The 13575-nt window shown below is 47.8% G+C and overlaps 3 protein-coding genes across 3 annotated transcripts; 1 reads left to right on the top strand and 2 right to left on the bottom strand.

The window, feature by feature from the left end:
* Nucleotides 1-212: 212 nt before the first annotated feature.
* Nucleotides 213-3578, top strand: ppc89 (Spindle pole body protein ppc89; the record flags this gene model as incomplete). The annotated part of the gene is made up of 2 exons (XM_037324996.1): nucleotides 213-1434; nucleotides 1483-3578. The coding sequence occupies 2 exons, from the start codon at nucleotides 213-215 to the stop codon at nucleotides 3576-3578; spliced, it is 3318 nt and encodes a 1105-aa protein (XP_037176164.1).
* A 2244-nt stretch (nucleotides 3579-5822) lies between these two features.
* ANK2-3 (Ankyrin-2) lies at nucleotides 5823-8978 on the bottom strand (the record flags this gene model as incomplete). The annotated part of the gene is made up of 1 exon (XM_037324995.1): nucleotides 5823-8978. One exon carries the CDS (start codon nucleotides 8976-8978, stop codon nucleotides 5823-5825), a length of 3156 nt encoding a protein of 1051 aa, XP_037176165.1.
* A 1847-nt stretch (nucleotides 8979-10825) lies between these two features.
* CGCA056_v009747 (uncharacterized protein) lies at nucleotides 10826-11983 on the bottom strand (the record flags this gene model as incomplete). Its single annotated transcript, XM_037324994.1, has 1 exon — nucleotides 10826-11983. The coding sequence occupies one exon, from the start codon at nucleotides 11981-11983 to the stop codon at nucleotides 10826-10828; it is 1158 nt and encodes a 385-aa protein (XP_037176157.1).
* Nucleotides 11984-13575: the final 1592 nt, after the last annotated feature.

Genomic DNA, 13575 nt, shown 5'->3' with positions numbered 1-13575 from the left:
CTGCAAAGCCATTGCGCCCGCCTCATGCCTTGAGCAGCTTTCCCTTGCTCGGTATTGCTTCAGTGCAGTTTTACGATTAATCGCTCTCCAAGGCCGAGCCACCGACGCGTCTTTTCCCGCTGCTGCTGCGCGAACGACGTGAATTCACCATCCTGCCTTCCCCTCGTCGACTCCCGTCCTAGAAATCGCGTCCGGCGCGTGAAAGGGCAGTCATGGAGACCGACCCAGTACACAATCGTTACCGCTCTCGCATTCTCAGGGAGATGAATGCCAACCGCGAAAACCCCTTCAACTCCCCGCCTTCCTCCACCGGCTCCCACGGCACTGTCAGCCCGACCATGACTTCCGTCTTTTCAGACCCTGATGGCGAGTCCACGCGCAGACTCAACGAAGAAATCGCCCGCGTCACGAACCGTCACAACGGCAAGATTCAAGTTGACTTGGAAGCTGCTCACCGCAAGTGGCCTGAATTCTACGGCAAGCCCAAGAAAGCCGACACAAAAACTGACAAGGCCGCCACCAAGGCCAACGGATCACTACGCCGTAAAGAGGACGTATCTCACAGGAGCATCGTGCAAAAGTATCTCTCTAATCTTGACGACGATACACAAGACGACAACACCTGGCAAGGTTCTAAGAGGACGCGCGCTGAGATGCAGCCCCGCGTCGACAACGAGTCCGATCTGTCGTCCAACATCTCGAAATCACCTTTCCGTTTCGACATCAACGCTGACAACTTCCGCTTCAACCCCGACCAACAACGACATCAGAGCCCTCTCGCAAAGCACTCACGCACGGCCTCTGGTAACTATAAGGCTGCCCGCCGGGCATCCATGGCTGCTAAGAACGAACGCCGGAAATCAGACTTCCTCGCCCCTCCAACGCAGGCAACGCCCAAGCCAGCACCAGTCGAGAACGCCCCAGCGAACAACGCTACGCCCGTTACTTTCGATACCATTAAGAATACATTCCCATCACCGGCGACGACCGACAGCCCCGCCCAGAATAACGTCACTTCCCGGTCATTCTTCATGCCTGACATCTCCCACCTCAATGACTTTATCTCTGGAAACCTCCGTTTCGACGGCGCGGTAAAGAACGGCGTGCCTGTCTTTGTGAAGAATGGCCGCGTTCGTGATCGCGCCGAGACCCTGCCGCCCAGGGATCATGCTGAGGTTGGCGGTCTGGCGATTCCCGAGGATGAGGAGAAGATGTTTGTATCCCTGGATATGATCCGGGACGAGATTTGCAATCTCCAAGAGCATGACGACCTGGTGCAGAGACATGCGCTGGATCTCGAGGACCAGGTGGGCCATCTGCAAAGCGAGCTCAAGCGATTGAAGGGCCGTAAGGCGAATGATAGTGCCCTCGGCTCTCGGACAGAGTCGGAGCCTGAGACTGCCGCCAACGAGCGGTACAACACTGAGAGGACACGTAAGTAGGTCCGATTCTAGGACGAGACGGAAGACTAACCAGACGTAGATATCGAGTCCCAGTTGACGGCCCTCCAATCCCGGCTTGACCAAGCGACCACCCGAATCGGCATTAGCGAGGTTGAGAACAACACTTTGTCACTTGAGAGAGATCGGGCCTTGAAGAAGCTCTCAGAAGCTTGCGTCAACATTGGCGAACTGATGGACAAGATTGAGATGCAAGGCAAGGAGCTTCATGAGACACAGGAGAAGCTCAACGCCACCCTGGAGATCAACCACAACCGAGAAACCATCCAGAAAACGTCGAGCTTCAAGCACAGCAACGACGTCTTGCAAGTGGACAACAAGTCCCTTCAGGCAGACAACCAGACCCTTCGCAGAGAACAATATTCTTTGCAACAAGAGCTGGAGGAGGTGCGAAAGGACAACAACATCTTGCGCCGAGACCACGAGTCTCTCATAGAGGATAACAGGTCGCTGCGCAACAACAACCGGTCACTCAGAAGTGAGATCGACGAACTTCGTCAAATTGCCGAGAACTCCAAGGAAGACATCCAAGCTGCTCATGAGGAGGTTGAGGCTTTGCAGGTAGAACTTCAGACTCTTGATCAGGAGAAGGGTATTCTCAAGGAGGACAACGATAGCCTCGTTCGCCACAACGAAAAATACTTTACCGAGAACAAGCTTCTCCGCCGCGAAAACTCGGGCTTCGAGAAGAGCATCCACGATCTTCACGACGAGAACATGCGCCTCAAGGAAGAAATTGAGTTACTCAAACAGCAACTTGACCACTGTCGCCCTCTGGGTAAGACCGAGGAGTTCTCCGCGCGCCTTGACAAGAACAAGGAAGTGGAGGACGATGAAGAAGAGGAAGAGGAGGAGGAGGAAAACATGACCTCGGCATTCTTCATGCCTGACATTACGATTGACAGCACGCAGAACTCGAGAGTCATCGACATGACTGGCGAAAAGGAGACACCGAGACGTGCTACTCCTAGCAAGAGGACTCTTGAGATCACCGAGACGACGGAGCAGACAGACCGCAGTATCAACGACCAGGACACTTTCCAGAGCCAGCAGAGCTCAGTCGCCGAGTCTCGTCCCAAGATGCGCCCGTCCACGTCTCGTGCCAGGAGCTCTTCGAGCCAAGGCCAGAAGGTCGCCTTCTCTCTGCCTGATCGATCTGCATCGACCAGCAAAACCTCCAAGGCCTCGAATGTCGCGAACAAGGGCAGCAAGAGGAGCAGCAACTCTCGCATCACCTCCAAGAGTTCCCTCAAGAACGGCTCTGTCCCCGACCTGGATCCCTTCCAGGCAGACGATGAAGACAACATGCAATCGCCCGAACACACTCAAACTCAATCCATTGTTCTCGATGTGAAGAGCCGGAAGGAGGGTTCCTCGAAGTCTCGTACTGTTCGCCAGGAGACGACGAACACCACACGCAACTTGACCAGCCAGAGCCAGAAGAGCGTGTCGGCTAAGTCTTCCGCCAAGCCCTCTCAGAGCAAGTCGACGACAATCGACCTGATCACCCAAGGCGGACTGGACAACACGACCACCGAAATCAAGGGCAACTGCCCTGGTCTGTCGTCTGATGCGCGCCGTGTTCTGGACAGCTTGTCGGGACATAGCTGCACCAACTGCATTGTTTGCACCCGCATCAAGGCTCACCGAGGAACGGTTACTGCGGCCGATATCGCCGAGGGCAAGAAGCGCATCAAGATTTCCCGGCCAGTTCCTCCCTCGGAACAGTACAAGCAGTTGGGCATGTCAACAGAGGACAACACTGTACGACCCTCTCAGGCCCCTGGACACGCTCTGGCAAAGGTCATCAAGGGACTGGAGGATGAATTGGAGCACATGAAGATGGACAGGGCGAAGAAGCAAGCTCGATACGACGGCCACAACCCCGCCCTCAGCGAGACCAAGCGCAAGCAGTTGTACGCAGATATCAAGGTCATGATGACGACCGAGGAGGTCAAGAAGGGCCAGATTTACGCCCTCTACGACGTTTTGGAGGGTCAGAAGCAGGTCGGGCAGGACATGTCAGATGAAGAGCTCGACGTGACCGTATTTAGCATTACAGGACTGAGCGTCAGAGAGATTACGGAGCAGATTACTTGGGAGGGCATTCAGGGATAGGAGCCTGGCTGTGCTTGAGGCTTCCTTTTGGCGTTAATGGGTTTCATTGTACGGCATCATGACATTGATCGCAGAAGGAGTAGGACTTGGCCGGAGATTGTAAAAAAGGTTGTTTATCGTTCGGTTTTATCGCGTTTGGACCGCGTTGTATATCTAGGCCCTTTGGCACAAGAGGTCGTTTGTGGACAGGAATTATACCCCGGGTCAGAAACACGCAGCGCTTATGAATCATTGTTGCCTTGTGGAACGCAGTGAAACATGTGCTCAAGTAGGCCATAAAGGTATGGCTGCGAGGCCACGTTTGCCTGCAGACTTTGCATGACCCATCAATGGCCTCAATTCGTGACCTTGTGCAACGGGCGACGAGGTAGGGAGACACGCCTGCAAGAATGCGAGGTGACGCTTGCGTGACTCGGCTAGGTACAGAATGCCCTGGGATTTACGTCAGGAATTGAGGCGCGTCAGGACCCAGAAGACGTTCTTCATCGACCAGGTAACGAACGACCTGACGCGCTGCCCTGGACGCGTATGCCTGGGGAGACCCGCGGCGTCACCTCGCGGTTTCTTCTCGTAGGCGCGCTCGAACGTAGGAAAGAGTTCGTGGAGACGCCAGTCGCGCTGTCTGAGAAAAATTATCGTCACAGGTCACGACACTCTTTGCCTCCAGCTAGTTTAGCTTCAGCATTTTTGCGTTGTGGCCGTCTGAATCATACAGCCTACCTACATAAAGCACCGGCGCGAGGGTTCCCAAGTAGGCAGGGACGACGCCATGGAAGGCAAGGGCTACGTGAGGGCTGCCATCACAGGGATGAGGCCAGATTTTTATTAGGACGATTAGTTCGCATGAATGATGGATGAGAAGGCAAGCTCTTCTTCATACCGCCGCGCAAAGGCGACGAGCACAATGAAAAGTGGTTTCCAATTTGGAAGAATATATCAAAAATTGCACCCACGATGGCCCCGAAGGGCAATCGAGAGAGGTCGACTCCGCGATGTGCAATGCAGGCCTCCCTCTCTGCCGCCCGGATTTCTTGATCCCCAGACGGCCAGATAAGGTAAGTATGAAGGGAAAAAAGAGAGGAAAAGAAGTCTGAAAAGATGGGAGACTGGCGATGTTTATATAGACTTGATGGGGCGGTAGGTGGAGGCAGAATGGGCGCGATCACCTTGTGGGGCGGTGGTCGTGTAGTGGAGATAATCTGGACTCTTTTGATTGGTTGGGTGGCGAAGGTGATTTGACTTCTGCTCACAGGTTGTTGGGCAGACAACGGAGCCGAACGTCCAGGTTGTGATGAACTGAGATTTCCTTTCGCCATGTCATCCTCTCATGTGTGATTCAAGCTGCCGGTGACATATATTATCCGAACTCACAATCCCATATTGGTCTTACATTTCCAGGACCTTGGCTTCAACAGAGGTTCAAGTGAGATGATTGCCGGTCCAAAGGACTCTCCGGTTAAGTCATCAACTTCGGCGAGGCACATGCTCTTCTTCCGTTTCGATACTTGCTGTTTCCAATAATGAGATTATTGGCACTGCACTTTAAGCTATCCGCGATTATTGTTGCCTCATTTCATATCCCCTTCGCTTCAACCTCAATCCTGTTTTGTCAACCACGGATTCGAATCTTACTGTTCGTCCATCAAAGGCTTGTATGTCTAGTCCAGATTCACAAACACCAGAGATGCTGATATCGAGTCAGCTGCCTCCGACACACAAGAGTCCCGCGAGCGCGGCGACGCTTGTCCGCAAGTCTATAGCTTACTTGATCTAGATAGCAGCTCTGGGTCAACTCAAAACGCCCCACAGAGAATGAGTACACATGTAACCACAAGTTCATTACCTGCTCTCGTAACTCCGCCTCTGACTCTGTTGCTGGTTTTTCCCCTGTCGCTGGTCTCATTCCTAAACTTTTCTAATGTCCTCCTTCTGAGCATTACAATGTTACGAGCTCAGTAATGGCTAAAACACTATGCTATGCAGTAAAAACAATTACAGGGAAAATGGACACGCTGGGCCTACATAGGCCCTGGCATGGACTTCGATGCAGACTCCGCTCTTGCTCCTCGTACATGGATCAGTGCCAACCAAATGACTTCATCATTTGCATCTTTCAAGTCTATAGTCTTTTTTCCTCATGAAATTGGTTCAACTACCTTTGGTTTGCCTCTAGCGAGGCAAGCCACACTCCACTTTCTGTTCCGTTGCGTATTGCTCTTAATAAGTATTAAGCAATTTCATTCCCTAAACCATCAGGAAGGCGGGGGGAGGAGTGCTTCCAGTTTCTAGCGCCTGGAGCAATGTTTCGAAGTATGTTGGGTCCGAATTTCGCCACCAAGGAAGCTTTGCTAATTCCTTCTCGGCCCCGTTCTCCAGGCTTCCTATAACCATTCGCGCGGCGTCTGGATCCTCGGGCAGTCTCCCACCCGCTTGAATGAGATGCTCAAGTAGCTTTGCCGATCTAACGCTCTTCACTAAGCCCGTATGTGTGCCTCTCGCCGGCTTCATACTAGTGCTTGTCACTAAATTCATGCAGGCGTTCCCCACCACATTCATCCCGTTGCGGTCCCTAGCATTGATTTGAGCTCCTCTGTTCACCAGCAACTCGATTTTGATCAATCTGGCGTAGCCGAGATCGCTCCAGGAAGATTCGCAAAGCAATGCCGTCCTTCCAGAGGAGTCTCTGGCTTCCGTGTTAGCCCCATTATCCATCAGGATCTCAGCCACGGTCGCATTGCACCCGAAAAGTGATGTCTGCCCGTGGGAATCTGCAGCATTGACGTCTGCACCTCTTTCGATCAGCAACTTGATTTTGCGCAGTTCAAGATTATCGGAGAAACATTCGCGAAGTAATGCTGTCTTTCCAGAGGAGTCTCTGGCTTCCGTGTTGGCCCCATTATCCATCAGGATCTCAGCCACGATCGCATTGCACCCGAAAAGTGATGTCTGCCCGTGGAAATCTGCAGCATTGACGTCTGCTCCTCTTTCGACCAGCAACTTGATTTTGCGCAGTTCAGGATTATCGGAGAAACATTCGCGAAGTAATGCTGTCCTTCCAGAGGAGTCTCTAGCTTCGATATCAGCTCCATTTTCCGTCAAGATCTTGGCTACAGCTGTATTGCACCCGAAAAGTGCAGTCTGCCCTTTCTGATCTTTAGCATTCACGTCCGCTCCACTCTCTATCAGAAGATGGGCAACTGTATGGTCGCATTGGAATAGTCCATTTTGACCGCGCATGTCTACAGCCCTGGCGTCTGCCCCACCGCCAAGCAGGATTTCGACCATTTCGACACAGCCAGGCTTTTCACAATAAGACAATAAGGCTTTGTTCCTCGACCAAGTGGATGTACTTTTGTCGAGCAATAGTTTGAGAATGGTTTTGTCTTTGCCGGCCGCAGTCAAGACCGGATTGGAACTTGCACCCGCGTCAAGCAACAATTCGAGAATTTGATGACGTCCTTCCTGGCAAGTAATGAATAAGGCGTCTCTGTTGTCTGCATTCGCACCCTTGGCGAGTAGCACTGCAACAATATCAGACCATCCTCGTGAACAAGCTTCGGTCAAAGCATGTCGATTGCTAACATCTACACCTCTGTCAAGCAAGAGCTTGGCAATGCTTGCATCGCTGTGTCGCATAGCTGAATATAATGCTCCGTTGTTCTTTGTATCCGCGCCGCTGGCGAGCAAGATCTTAACCATTCTCACATCGGCACGGCGGCAGGACGCATTGAGACCGTAGCTGGCATCTGCGCCCCGTTGGAGCAAGAGTTCCACCATTCTCAGATCACCACGATTGCAGGATGCAACCAAACCGTTGCTGGCATCTGCGCCCCTATCGAGCAAGAGTTTGACAGTGTTGAAGTGATTGTTTTGGCAGGCTGCCTCCAAAGCTCCAACGGAATTTGCATCGGCCCCTTTATCGAGCAAGAGCTTGACAATAGACCGGTCTCCACGTCGGCAGGATGTCAATAACCCATTGCTGTTGTTCGCGTCTGCGCCCTTACTGAGTAAGAGTTTCATGGCATCTGAATTCCCATTGCGGCACGCGATGTTGAAAGCTTCCTCATAGGTTGCATCCGCGCCATTATCGAGCAAAAGTTTGAGAATGCCCACGTGTCCCCATTCGCAAGCTGCAACCAAATCTGCATGGCTTCTGGAATTCGCACCCTTCTCAAGCATGAGCTCTACAATGTCATGTCGATGATGCTTAATGGCGCTGGAAATGACAGTAGCATCTTCGAGACCCTGGAAATCGTCGATGTCTGCGCCATTCAAAACCAGGAGCTTAGCAATGTCGTGGTAACCGTAGTGCAATGCTCTAGACAGTTCATTCTTTGCACCAGGTCCCTGGATGCCATTGGCTTCCGCTCCTTTCTCAAGAAGGTGCTCAACCATGCCTGCATCTTGATTGCTGATGGCACTGAAAAGTGCAGTGGCTTCGTATGGTCCTTGACTGCCATTCACGCTCACACCTTTCTCGATCAAAAGCCTGGCAATTGATGGATATCCAAGGTCCAAGGCGGTGAAAAGTGGAGTTTGGCCATCCGAGCCCTGTACGCCATGAATGTTCGCCCCTCTTTCGATCAATAGTCTCGCAACATCGGTGTACCCGATCTGCAGCGCACTGGCTAGAGCAGACTTTTGCTTTGGGAGAAGCTGATGCCCATGAACACCCTTAATGCCCAATCCTTTCTGGATCAACTGCGTTGCAGTGTTCCTGTTTCCTGTCTCTATAGCACATACTAGAGCCAGCTGTTGTTGAGTCGTTGAAATATGATCGATGTCTACGCTCTTGTCGGCAAGTAGCTTAACAATGGCGCTGTGCTGATGTCTCGTGGCCAATATCAGTGCAACCTCTAGCTGATGTCCCTGAATGGTCTTATTTCGTACTCCGTCAACCATCAAACCTCTTACTTTGATCAGCTCTCCGCGGCTGCAGGAGGCATAAAGCTGCTCTTCATGGTTCGCGTTGGCGCCAGAAGTTAATACAGCTTTGTTAACAAGGAATTGGGCCATTCGATTATGGAGAGCAACCTGTAATGGCGCTTTCCCAAAGTCGCTTCCGGCGTTCAGAAGCGCGCCATTGTCAAGCAAGAGATTAGCGAGCTCCGTGTTACTGCCCCTAGCAGCTATGCTCAGCGGAGTTTGACCTTTCTCATCTTGGGAGTCAACTTTAGCTCCACGTTTAAGGAGAATCTGCGCCACGTCGAACCGATCGAAGGCTACTGCTTCATGCAAGAGGGTTCTGCCGCTCTTCCCCTTGGTGTTGATGCCACCCCCCTTGTCGAGTAGAAGTAGAACCGCGGACGGTTGGTTCGCAATCACTGCATTAATGAGTGGCGTCCTTCGGTTGGAGTCCTCCCGATCTACTTCTGCGCCATGGTCAAGCAAAATTTCCATAACGTTAGTTTTTCCTCTCCGAGCTACATAATGTAGCAACTCGTAATGTGAGGGGTGGGATAAGTCTGCGCCAGATTGAAACAAAAGTTTGACGAAGTTCGCTTTGCCTTCCATCACGGCATAGACCATCGGTGTATTCCCCGAAGGGTCTGGGGAATTGACCAAGATTTGATGTTGCAAGAAAAGACCAACGGCATTGTCGATGCCGTGATAGGCTGCCCATCCGATTCCTGACGTCGGGGTTTTGAGTGAAGATGCTGGCTGCATGAACGATGGCAGGCTTTCAAAAATCCCGTCCTCACGTAAGAGAAACCTTACCACGTCCTCGCAAAGAAAGTCTCCTTGGGCCGCGTGGTAGCCCCATCCGTGTGATGCGTAAGACAATAAAAAGAATGCCCTCCTGGCTGTGCTCCGGGAGACACGACGGCTATTGACGGTTCGGTAGACAAAAGAGATGTATTTGACACAGATGCTTGAGATCATGACGTGGTCGTGTGCGAAGTATCTCTCTCTCGTCCTCTCAAAATATTCTTGAGTAGTATAATGGACGAGACGGATGATGTTGCTCGTGTCTTCGACAGTTACAAGCCCTGCGCAGACTGAAACCATGACTTTAACGTCGCGAAAATTGTCATGATCAAGATCTTCATGGTCCTTCGCTACAGCGAGAGCATCTTGGAGCTCCTCAGCCGTAAGAGGGCGTTTGGCATGCGTGATCCACGAGATCACTCGTGTACCAAGGTCTCGGCGATTTTGTGTTTGACCTCGAATCCTGTGCATGGCTTCTTCATAAGCCTGGTCGTATACATTTGACAGTTGTTGCCTGTTTCCAACTTTATTAAAGCTTTTGCGTTTGAATCTGTCAAGGGCTGATAAGATTTCTCTAGTGCATGTAGTGTCTTTCAGAGACTCTAGGTAGAGTTGTGCAAGAAGGAACCTGGCTTAATATTAGAACAATCTTCTTCATTGAAGGGGAAAACTCACATCCCGTCGACAGCTGTCGCGATTTCATTCGTGATTCTGTCCTCAAGAATGCCTGTGATGTACACCGGAATTTGAAACAGCTGATGACGAACATAACGATGGATATCTTCACTTGCAGCTCTAATCTCGCAGATGAGAGAATCACGAAATCTTTCTTCTATCTCAGGAACGGGTCTTGATGTAAAAAATAACTTGAGCGTCGCCGGAGTCTTCTTCTGAAGGTCGACTAAGACAGACAGAAGAGCGAAGCGACTCTCGGCATCGCATTCATCAAGTGCGTCAACAAGGACAAATACTGTCGAAAAAGATCCTAAAATAGAGGTCAGAACATCTGAAAGGTCGAGCGCCGAAGGTATTGTCCCATTGCGTTTGTTTTCCTCGTACAGCTTAGTAACACTATCGGGGTTCTGCGCAAGAGCTCGAGCGGTTTGCTTGATCAAGCTTGACAGGAAGTGTTCAACAGTTTGAACCTCCTTCCTTCGAAAATTGCAATATACATAGGCGGTAACGGTCATTTCACTTGGCACATAACGTCTTGTGATGTCGTCGACAACAGCTGACATGAGTATCGTCTTCCCTGCGCCAGGAATCCCAGGGCAAAATAGGGTTCGATGATTCGACTTCGGCTTCGAGTTGAGCCACGTGCGGTACGTTTCTGATTGAAGAAACCACTCCCCAGTCCCAGACTGTTTTCTTCTGAGAAAGTCACTTTGCTGAAGTCCATATTCGATGGGAGTCAGCCATTGAAGCACTGTCTCATCTTCGCCTCGTTTTGCTTGAATGCTCAGTTTCGTTACCTCACTTTTGGTGGCCAAGGTGGTGGACTGAACTATTACTGACGTCAGTCTTTTCAGGACATGGAATTATTTGGAGGGAAATAACTGACTGCCTGCTAAGTTCTCTTGCAATTCTTGAGAAAGCTTTTCCAGCACCGTTCTCTCACTGGCAACCTCCACTGGTGGCACGTTTTCCAGCAGCTCCTTTGTTAAGGCGGCAGCGACAGCAGCTGCATGCTCCTGCCAGGCCTTGTTCTTATGAGAGTCGGCATAATCGCAAATGCCACGAATAACCAGGCATGGGAAATCGGCTAGCAGACCGGCCGCTTCCATTTCTATGCATAGAGCGTTGCCGTCGAGATTCTTATTGATAGCGTCCCGGTAGGTAGCATCCTTGATAACCTGGTTTCCAGAAGCAATCAGGCCGTAGTGGACAACGGGTTCGCCGACTTCTCTTTTCTTTGCTTTCGAACGATCGCAGTACAAGCAGTCGGCACCTCCCGGCAAAGACTCCTGAAATTCCCCAGTAGTTGAAGTTGGACTGGGGTTCAAAGGGTAATCAAGATGGCTGTAGCTCGCAGAGAATAAGAAATCCTCCAGCTTGTCGGATCTGGCATATTTGGTCTTCAACCGTGGCCATTTCTTGAACATGATGTCGAGATTTTCTCGAATCTTTGACCCTTCCATCTCGTGATCGCTTTCCATCTTGGAGAGGGCAGTGAGCAGGAACGTGGGCGGGTTGTTTAGTGAGCCAGTCCTTTCAAATTTGCCGTCTTTCGTCTTCCCGAAGTCCCACTGAACAACGCCGGGATACTGTCCTGTCGGGGTACTGACTACAACGTCACCGAGCCTGACATCGTTCGCCTCAGACGGAACACCGCCTCCAATGCCGACCATGAGGACGAACTTGATGTTTCGAAACGTCGAGGTCATACTTGTCGCAACTTTTGAGGCCCTGATAACGCTTAGCTGACCTTTGGGAAGGCATGCTATGACGATGTTGTGTCTGCCGATTGAGCCTAGGGTGTACGTGTTGGTGTCGTTGGTTGCCTTACGAATGTGAACATCCCGATACTCTTCATCCAGCATCGCTCTCGCAGCCGTCTGCTCTTTTGGAAGAGCACAGACCCATCCTATGGTGTATCGGTCGCAGTCAGTCTTGTTCTCAACTTTTGTTCTCTTGTCCTGTTCTTCGGCGTTTTCGTCATCGTGCCGGCGTTCTTTCTTGGGGCCCTGCTCTTCCATGCTGCTTTCCAGACAAAAAGGCTCTCAAAGCGATAGGAAGAAGGCGAAAAACCCAGGACTTTACAGTTGCCAACGTCTGGGGCTGGTGAACCTGTAAGAGGAAGCCACGGATTTGATGGGCGACGAGCTTAAGATGTGCAAAATGAAACAGAACTCAAATTTCTGTTTCTGAAAGTTCGTAGTTTATCTTGCAGCCTGATTTTCTGAGAAACGAGGGGTCAGTATACAGCCTGATGTAGCTATGATTGAAGCCTGCTGAGTGACTGCAGATTGATTGGTTTCTGCAGCACTCATTTGCGTTTGCCCTTGCTGAAACCCCTATAAATATGGGATTTTTAGGTTTTAGCTATACTACTACTCTAAACGTTAGTTAGTATTATTGTTTTTATCGTTTTTAATTAGTTTATTAGTAATTAATACTATTCGTATTAATTTGTTTATATTTTAATATTATTTATAGTTTTAAAAACTTTATAAAACGTAGTATATATATTTAGAAATAAGATCTTATTATATATAATAAGACTAATTTATAGGTTTTTATAAGCCTAAACTTTATTAGATATACTATAAAATCTAATATAGTATAAAAGTATAATATATATATGTATATATTAATATAATATATAATTAACTATATAATAGCTATAAAGAAGTTATTCTCTTTTTTACTAGCTTTTAGAAAAATTAAGCTAAAGTTTATAACGCTTTAGTGCACTTAATTAAACCTAAAATATATTCTTTTTAAGAAATTAGATTAATTTTAGTTACTAATATTTATAAAGTTATCTATAAAATTAATAACTACTAGAAATAGATATAGAAATATATCTTTATATAATAAAAGTTTTATAGGTTTACTACTAATAAAAGTAAATATAAGCTTATATAGCTATACTTAAAAGAATAATAATATTTATAGGCTAATTAGAATTTAAACTTATATATTTTTAAATAAACTATATATGGTTTTTATAAACTAAGTTCTAAATACTTCTCTAATTAAAACACTAAATAATAAGAATAATATTAATATAGAAAATAACATAGATTAAAAAGAGAAAGTTAATAATAAAGCTAAAAAAAGAAAATATTTATTTAGCGTGAGATAATTAATATAATAAGCTTAGAAAACTTTAAAAAAAAATTTAAAAAAAAAGAGGAAGTTAATTTATATTAAGAAAGGCTTATTTTTAATACTATTAAAAAACTTTTTAACTTTAAAGAACTTATCTTATTACTTAAAATTTATTAATTTAAAATTTTTATTTTATTTAAAGTTATATTTCTTTTTAAGTTTAAATTAAAATTTATCCTAAACGTCTATATTTATATATTTAAAACCTATAATTTTATTATTAAGCTGATATTATAGTTTGATAATAATATTATAAAATAACTACTAAAAAGTTTAATTATTTATATAGAAATTACTAAGTTATTTTTAAAGATATAAACTTATTTTATAAATCTAAGTAGAGTATAGTTTTAGGGGAAATCTTAAATAATACTTATTAACTTATTAATAATACTTTATATACTAAGATTAACTTATTAATATTATTGCTAAAGATACTAAGATAAAGAAATAA

This window comes from Colletotrichum aenigma (assembly GCF_013390185.1).
Source record: "Colletotrichum aenigma strain Cg56 chromosome Unknown KSG_Cg56_contig06, whole genome shotgun sequence".
NCBI lineage: Eukaryota > Fungi > Ascomycota > Sordariomycetes > Glomerellales > Glomerellaceae > Colletotrichum > Colletotrichum aenigma.
Note: the sequence above shows the minus strand (reverse complement) of the source record. Positions and strands in the feature narration are given on the sequence as shown.